Source organism: Oncorhynchus gorbuscha, linkage group LG05 (genome assembly GCF_021184085.1).
Source record: "Oncorhynchus gorbuscha isolate QuinsamMale2020 ecotype Even-year linkage group LG05, OgorEven_v1.0, whole genome shotgun sequence".
Lineage (NCBI taxonomy): Eukaryota > Metazoa > Chordata > Actinopteri > Salmoniformes > Salmonidae > Oncorhynchus > Oncorhynchus gorbuscha.
Genome location: NC_060177.1, coordinates 7,376,871 through 7,386,137, shown reverse-complemented (window position 1 = coordinate 7,386,137; position 9,267 = coordinate 7,376,871). Strand labels below are relative to the sequence as shown.

Sequence of the window (9,267 nt, the reverse complement as noted above, 5' to 3'; positions counted from 1 at the left end):
CTGTACTGTGAACACGTTGCGTAGTTAAAGAGTCAATATAACCCACTTGTGTGTCATGCATTTGATGCCAATGAAGGATTTGCACTGTTTCAGTTCATGCAGGGGACTGGAGAAATACCTGACATTTAGACATTTCTAATCGAATGTGTATGAGTTGATCTGTGTTATTACAGGGAAGAGTACAGGCTGTGTAACGTCTGTCTGATCCCGCTCCCTGCTAGCAGCCTGTTCTGTTCCCTCTTATTGCGGAGCTGTAAAAAGTGCAGACCGCAGGAGCTGCCAGGCTGGAATTCACTAATGACACACGTGGGCCTCAGATGAGAAGTGCAATTTGAAAAAACGGTGTGTGTGTTTGCACATGTTAAAGTTTGCACACAGAGTATGTCCACCTACGGAAAAGTCAAATGTCCACAGTGAAAACGTACAGCTCCACACACTGCATCTCTCCGCACAGCGTCACCTTAAAGCAGCCTGTTAATAGGAAAGAGGGCGGCCATTAGGGCCCCAGAGATGGGGGCTAGCATGAGTATGAAAGGAATGGGGCCACAGGCACATGGGCTTTAAATCCTCTGTGTCAATAGAGTCTCTGGAGCAAAATAATGGCATCACTCTGTGTGGGAGTTAATGTGAGCTGATAGCATGAGGGCTGGGGGGTCAGGGGTTCGCGGGCTCGCGCTAGGTTGTCAGGGAGCTGAATGCTGCATGATCCCTCCCCCTCTGCCCTCTCTCTCTCTCTCTCTCTCTCTCTCTCTCTGTCTCTGCTCTCTCTCTGCTCTCTCTTCTCTCTCTCTCTCTCTCTCTCTCTCTCTCTCTCTGCTCTGTCTCTCTCTCTGTCTCTCTCTCGCTCTCTGCTCTCTCTCTCTCTCTCTCTCTCTCTCTCTCTCTCTCTCTCTCTCTGCTCTCTCTCGCTCTCTGCTCTCTCTCTCTCTCTCTCTCTCTCTCTCTCTCTCTCTCTCTGCCCTCTCTCTCTCTGTCTCTCTCTGTCTCTCTCTCGCTCTCTCTCTTTATTAAATTCAATTCAGTTTGCTTTATTGGCATGATGTAACAATGTTCATATTGCTGAAGCTTACTTTGGATAACCATTTATTGAACAATAACAATAAGCATACAGTAGAGTACATGTGCAGGTTGATTGGTTTGACAGACACTGTCCCTCATCTTATGGCAGGCAGCAATGTAGTGCACTGCCAACCCACAGCTCTCTGCATTCTCCCCCAACAAGATACACAGATAGATTCTCTCTCTCTCTCTCTCTCTCTCTCTCTCTCTCTCTCTCTCTCTCTCTCTCTCTCTCTCTCTCTCTCTCTCTCTCCTCTCTCCTCTCTCTCCCTCCTTTTCTCGCTCTCTCCCTCCCTTTCTCTCTCTCTCCCTTTCTCTCTTCCCCTTTCTCTCTCTCCCTCCTCTCTCTCTCCTCTCCCTCTCTCTCTCCTCCTTTTCTCTCTCTCCCTCCTTTCTCTCTCTTTCTCTCCCGTTCTCCCCTTTCTCTCTCTCTCCCTTTCTCTCCCTTCCTCTCTCCCTCTCTCTCCCTCCTTTTCTCGCCCTCTCCCTCCCTTTCTCTCTCTCTCCCTTTCTCTCTCTCTCCCTCTCTCCCTTCTTTTCTCTATCTCCCTTTCTCTCTCTCTCTCTCTCTTCTCTCTCTCTCTCCCTTCCTTTCTCTCTCTCTCTTCCTTTCTCTCTCCCTTTCTTTCTCTCTCTCTCTCTCTCTCTCTCTCTCTCTCTCTCTCTCCTTCTTTCTCTCTCTCTCTTCCTTTCTCTCTCCCTTTCTTTCTCTCTCTCTGTCTCTCTCGCTCACTTTTCCTTTCTCCCTCTCTCTCTTAGCTCGTGGGGATAGGGGCTATGAGATGGAGGAATGGGGGGGGGCTCTCCCACGCGGGCTCACCCGTCTGGAATGCGGAGGGGAGGGGTGTAGAGGGGGAGGGGGAGGAAGGTGCAGTGGGGTATTGCTGGTCAAGATGACAGTTTTTCCAGGGTTTTTAGAACATACTACTAATGGCTCATGGGAAATGAGGAACGAGGAACTTACTAGAAGCTGAGGAGTTTTTGTTTTTGTAAGTAGGATTGTTTTGTGTTGAAAATGTTACAGTTTCCATTTCCTCTCCTCGGTCTATCAGTCTGGTCTCTCTCCTCGGTCTATCAGTCTGGTCTCTCTCCTCGGTCTATCAGTCTGGTCTCTCTCCTCGGCCTAACAGTCTGGTCTCTCTCCTCGGTCTATCAGTCTGGTCTCTCTCCCAAGTCTATCAGTCTGGTCCCTCTCCTCGGTCTATCAGTCTGGTCTCTCTCCTCGGTCTATCAGTCTGGTCCCTCTCCTCGGTCTATCAGTCTGGTCTCTCTCCTCGGCCTAACAGTCTGGTCTCTCTCCTAGGTCTATCAGTCTGGTCTCTCTCCCGGTCTATCAGTCTGGTCTCTCTCCAAGTCTATCAGTCTGGTCCCTCTCCTCGGTCTATCAGTCTGGTCTCTCTCCTAAGTGTATCAGTCTGGTCAATGGACACATGTCTTTACTTGATGTTAGTGACTGTAGTAAATCTAGCTTTAGTTTGTTCAGATATTCAGGGTAACTTTCACTCTCTTCCTCCCCCACAAATTAATATAATTCATATCAGCTTTATTGGCATGAAAAGTGAATGGGGTTACAACAACAACAATGTCTCTCTCTCTCCTTCTCAGCCCCCGGTACCTCCGTGGGCTCCTCGTCTTCCTGTGAGCGGCGTTCCCACTGGTGCAGCGTAGCCTACTGGGAACAGCAGACGCGGGTCGGGCGCCTCTACCCGGCCCACGAGCCCTCGCTCAGCATCTTCTACGACCTACCTCAGGGCACGGGCCTCTGCCTGGGCCAACTCAACGCCGTTGCCAACGCTAGCAACGGTCACCGCTGCGACGGTCACCATGGCAACCGTAGTCACCGCGGCGGTAGTGGCAGCAGCACGGGCAGCTGTGTCCAGCGAACACGCAGCAAAATCGGCTACGGGATTGTCCTGAGCCAAGAACCTGACGGAGTGTGGATCTACAACCGTAGCCAGCACCCAGTGTTTGTCCACTCGCCCACCCTGGACCTGCCCAGCTCAGTGAGGGGACTGACTGTGAGGAGGGTGATGCCTGGCTACTCACTCAAAGTGTTTGACTATGACAAGTCCAGTTGGATCCTGCAGCAGGGCATGGAGCCCCCTGTGGGGCTGGAGGGCCCCTATGATCCCCACAGTGTGAGGATCAGCTTCGCCAAGGGCTGGGGCCCCTGCTACTCCAGACAGTTCGTCACCTCCTGCCCCTGCTGGGTGGAGGTGTTGCTCAATACCCACAGATAACACACAGACTAGGAAGACAGACAGAGGGATGGATGGACAGACATACACACAGATAACACACAGACTAGGAAGACAGACAGAGGGATGGATGGACAGACATACACACAGATAACACACAGACTAGGAAGACAGACAGAGGGATGGATGGACAGACATACACACAGATAACACACAGACTAGGAAGACAGACAGAGGGATGGATGGACAGACATACACACAGATAACACACAGACTAGGAAGACAGACAGAGGGATGGATGGACAGACATACACACAGATAACACACAGACTAGGAAGACAGACAGAGGGATGGATGGACAGACGGGGAAACACAAATACAGTACACGTATATACTTACACAGGTGCTCACAGGTATATGTGTACACACACATGGACACAGACAGACACACACACACATACACACACACATACACACACATAAGACAGAGGGACACAGACACACACACATACACAGACTAGGAAGACAGACAGAGGGATGGATGGACAGACATACACACAGACACACACACACACACAAGACAGACACAGTAGACACACACACGCACACACATACACACACACACATAGACACACATACACACACATACACACACACACACACACACACATCACATAGACACACACACACACACATAGACACACACACACACACACACACACACAGACAGCTATCTCAACCAACTATCCCAAATATAATCTACCTAGATTTAATATAAAGTTTTATATATTATATGAAATATATTATACTTGTAAATACCAAGTCATTTTTACAATGCAATTATTTATGTATAGTGTAATGTGTATATGGACGAAATAAAACAAAAAAGAACAGAATGATGCACTTTGGATTCTATATATGCTGAAAGAGATATATCCTGCAGACAACATGACACGCCTGGTTTTAGTTCTCAGATGTTATCAATCACCTGAAAGAGTTATGCCATTCACACATTGACAATAAAGTACTCGTATTCTAAGATGTTGGGCTTTCTTCAAACTTTGATTTAGTCTTTCTACTGATATTCTCTGGTGGTGTTTTGTGTATTGAGTTGAGATATGTGACGTGACAGGGCACTAGAGTTGTCGAGGTCAAAGAACATTCTGATCAGTTGTGGGATAAAAACAGCAAGAGGTGTAGTGGAGGATAAACACAATGCATTTACCCTTTACGCTCAACAGTACGTTGAAAAGCTTCAGTCATAGTCTTACAATTAAATAGCTATGTTACTTCATTACCACCGGCAGGATCAACCAAATGAGGTTCATTCACATCTGATTGGCTGTACCAAAGATCCAGAAGGCCCCTGAAGAAGGAAGGCACATCCACTGATCAGCTGCCAGCCTGGAGGTGATGAGGGAAGTTTCCTCTGATAATTCCCAGTGATATTATTTGTGGGTCTAGAATTAAAGTACAACATGAAACCGAAAGCATCTGTCCTGACCAAACGAAGACGGTCCATGCAGCTACGTCTACGTCAGACATAATGACCCGGAGAATACTTCTGGTAATGGTCTACGTCAGACATAATGACCCGGAGAATACTTCTGGTAATGGTCTACGTCAGACATAATGACCCGGAGAATACTTCTGGTAATGGTCTACGTCAGACATAATGACCCGAGAATACTTCTGGTAATGGTCTACGTCAGACATAATGACCCGAGAATACTTCTGGTAATGGTCTACGTCAGACATAATGACCCGGAGAATACTTCTGGTAATGGTCTACGTGACATAATGACCCGAGAATACTTCTGGTAATGGTCTACGTCAGACATAATGACCCAGAGAATACTTCTGGTAATGGTCTACAGAATAATGACCCGGAGAATACTTCTGGTAATGGTCTACGTCAGACATAATGACCCAGAGAATACTTCTGGTAATGGGCTACGTCAGACATAATGACCCGGAGAATACTTCTGGTAATGGTCTACGTCAGACATAATGACCCGGAGAATACTTCTGGTAATGGTCTACGTCAGACATAATGACCCAGAGAATACTTCTGGTAATGGTCTACGTCAGACATAATGACCCGGAGAATACTTCTGGTAATGGTCTACGTCAGACATAATGACCCTAGAGAATACTTCTGGTAATGGTAAATGACCCGTACTTCTGGTAATGGTCTACGCCAGACATAATGACCCGGAGAATACTTCTGGTAATGGTCTACGCCAGACATAATGACCCAGAGAATACTTCTGGTAATGGTACTTCTGGTAATGGTCTACGAGACATAATGACCCAGAGAATACTTCTGGTAATGGTCTACGTCAGACATAATGACCCGAGAATACTTCTGGTAATGGTCTACGTCAGACATAATGACCCAGAGAATACTTCTGGTAATGGTCTACGCCAGACATAATGACCCGGAGAATACTTAATGGTGGACATAATGACCCGGAATACTTCTGGTAATGGCCGTCAGACATAATGACCCGGAGAATACTTCTGGTAATGGTCTACGTCAGACATAATGACCCAGAGAATACTTCTGGTAATGGTCTACGCCAGACATAATGACCCGGAGAATACTTCTGGTAATGGTCTACGCCAGACATAATGACCCGAGAATACTTCTGGTAATGGTCTACGTCAGACATAATGACCCAGAGAATACTTCTGGTAATGGTCTACGCCAGACATAATGACCCGGAGAATACTTCTGGTAATGGTCTACGCCAGACATAATGACCCGAGAATACTTCTGGTAATGGTCTACGCCAGACATAATGACCCGGAGAATACTTCTGGTAATAATAATGACCCGGTCTAATACTTCTGGTAATGGTCTACGCAGACATAATGACCCAGAGAATACTTCTGGTAATGGTCTACGTCAGACATAATGACCCAGAGAATACTTCTGGTAATGGTCTACGCAGACATAATGACCCGGAGAATACTTCTGGTAATGGTCTACGTCAGACATAATGACCCAGAGAATACTTCTGGTAATGGTCTACGTCAGACATAATGACCCGGAGAATACTTCTGGTAATGGTCTACGTCAGACATAATGACCCGGAGAATACTTCTGGTAATGGTCTACGTCAGACATAATGACCCAGAGAATACTTCTGGTAATGGTCTACGTCAGACATAATGACTCAGAGAATACTTCTGGTAATGGTCTACGTCAGACATAATGACTCAGAGAATACTTCTGGTAATGGTCTACATAATGACCAGAGAATACTTCAGACATAATGACCCGGAGAATACTTCTGGTAATGGTCTACGTCAGACATAATGACTCAGAGAATACTTCTGGTAATGGTCTACGTCAGACATAATGACTCAGAGAATACTTCTGGTAATGGTCTACGTCAGACATAATGACCCAGAGAATACTTCTGGTAATGGTCTACGTCAGACATAATGACCCGGAGAATACTTCTGGTAATGGTCTACGTCAGACATAATGACCCAGAGAATACTTCTGGTAATGGTCTACGTCAGACATAATGACCCAGAGAATACTTCTGGTAATGGTCTACGTCAGACATAATGACCCAGAGAATACTTCTGGTAATGGTCTACGACCCAGAGAATACTCAGACATAATGTCCCAGAGAATACCCGAGAATACTTCTGGTAATGGAATACTTCTGGTAATGGTCTACAGACATAATGACCCAGAGAATACTTCTGGTAATGGTCTACGTCAGACATAATGACCCAGAGAATACTTCTGGTAATGGTCTACGTCAGACATAATGACCCAGAGAATACTTCTGGTAATGGTCTACGTCAGACATAATGACCCAGAGAATACTTCTGGTAATGGTCTACGTCAGACATAATGACCCAGAGAATACTTCTGGTAATGGTCTACGTCAGACATAATGACCCGAGAATACTTCTGGTAATGGTCTACGTCAGACATAATGACCCAGAGAATACTTCTGGTAATGGTCTACGTCAGACATAATGACCCGGAGAATACTTCTGGTAATGGTCTACGTCAGACATAATGACCCGAGAATACTTCTAATGGTAATGGTCATAATGACCCGGAGAATACAGACATAATGACCCGGAGAATACTTCTGGTAATGGTCTACGTCAGACATAATGACCAGAATAATGACCCGGAGAATACTTCTGGTAATGGTCTACGCCAGACATAATGACCCAGAGAATACTTCTGGTAATGGTCTACGTCAGACATAATGACCCAGAGAATACTTCTGGTAATGGTCTACGTCAGACATAATGACCCAGAGAATACTTCTGGTAATGGTCTACGTCAGACATAATGACCCAGAGAATACTTCTGGTAATGGTCTCTACGTCAGACATAATGACTCAGAGAATACTTCTGGTAATGGTCTACATAATGACTCAGAGAATACTCAGACATAATGACTCAGAGAATACTTCTGGTAATGGTCTACGTCAGACATAATGACCCGGAGAATACTTCTGGTAATGGTCTACGTCAGACATAATGACTCAGAGAATACTTCTGGTAATGGTCTACGTCAGACATAATGACTCAGAGAATACTTCTGGTAATGGTCTACGTCAGACATAATGACCCGGAGAATACTTCTGGTAATGGTCTACGTCAGACATAATGACCCGGAGAATACTTCTGGTAATGGTCTACGTCAGACATAATGACTCAGAGAATACTTCTGGTAATGGTCTACGTCAGACATAATGACTCAGAGAATACTTCTGGTAATGGTCTACGTCAGACATAATGACTCAGAGAATACTTCTGGTAATGGTCTACGTCAGACATAATGACCCAGAGAATACTTCTGGTAATGGTCTACGTCAGACATAATGACCCGGAGAATACTTCTGGTAATGGTCTACGTCAGACATAATGACCCGGAGAATACTTCTGGTAATGGTCTACGTCAGACGTAATGACCCAGAGAATACTTCTGGTAATGGTCTACGTCAGACATAATGACCCGGAGAATACTTCTGGTAATGGTCTACGTCAGACATAATGACCCGGAGAATACTTCTGGTAATGGTCTACATCAGACGTAATGACCCAGAGAATACTTCTGGTAATGGTCTACGTCAGACATAATGACCCGGAGAATACTTCTGGTAATGGGCTACATCAGACATAATGACCCGGGGCTACATCAGACATAATGACCAGAATACTTCTGGTAATGGTCTACATCAGACGTAATGACCCAGAGAATACTTCTGGTAATGGTCTACGTCAGACATAATGACCCAGAGAATACTTCTGGTAATGGTCTACGTCAGACATAATGACCCGGAGAATACTTCTGGTAATGGTCTACATCAGACATAATGACCCAGAGAATACTTCTGGTAATGGGCTACATCAGACGTAATGACCCAGAGAATACTTCTGGTAATGGTCTACATCAGACGTAATGACTCAGAGAATACTTCTGGTAATGGTCTACGTCAGACGTAATGACTCAGAGAATACTTCTGGTAATGGTCTACATCAGACGTAATGACCCAGAGAATACTTCTAGTAATGGTCTACATCAGACATAATGACCCAGAGAATACTTCTGGTAATGGTCTACGTCAGACATAATGACCCAGAGAATACTTCTGGTAATGGGCTACATCAGACATAATGACCCAGAGAATACTTCTGGTAATGGTCTACATCAGACGTAATGACCCAGAGAATACTTCTGGTAATGGTCTACATCAGACATAATGACTCAGAGAATACTTCTGGTAATGGTCTACATCAGACGTAATAACCCAGAGAATACTTCTGGTAATGGGCTACATCAGACATAATGACCCGGAGAATACTTCTGGTAATGGTCTACATCAGACGTAATGACCCAGAGAATACTTCTGGTAATGGTCTACGTCAGACATAATGACCCAGAGAATACTTCTGGTAATGGTCTACGTCAGACATAATGACCCGGAGAATACTTCTGGTAATGGTCTACATCAGACATAA

General features: G+C 45.4%; 1 protein-coding gene across 1 annotated transcript in view; it reads left to right on the top strand.

Moving 5' to 3' along the window:
* Nucleotides 1-3,427, top strand: part of LOC124035482 (mothers against decapentaplegic homolog 6-like) — a 29,523-nt gene extending 26,096 nt beyond the window's left edge. Inside the window, exon 4 of the mRNA XM_046348935.1 lies at nucleotides 2,665-3,427. Coding sequence (XP_046204891.1) covers nucleotides 2,665-3,299 — 635 coding nt within the window. The 3' untranslated portion in view covers nucleotides 3,300-3,427. The remainder of the gene's footprint in view (nucleotides 1-2,664) is intronic.
* The last annotated feature ends 5,840 nt before the right edge of the window (nucleotides 3,428-9,267 follow it).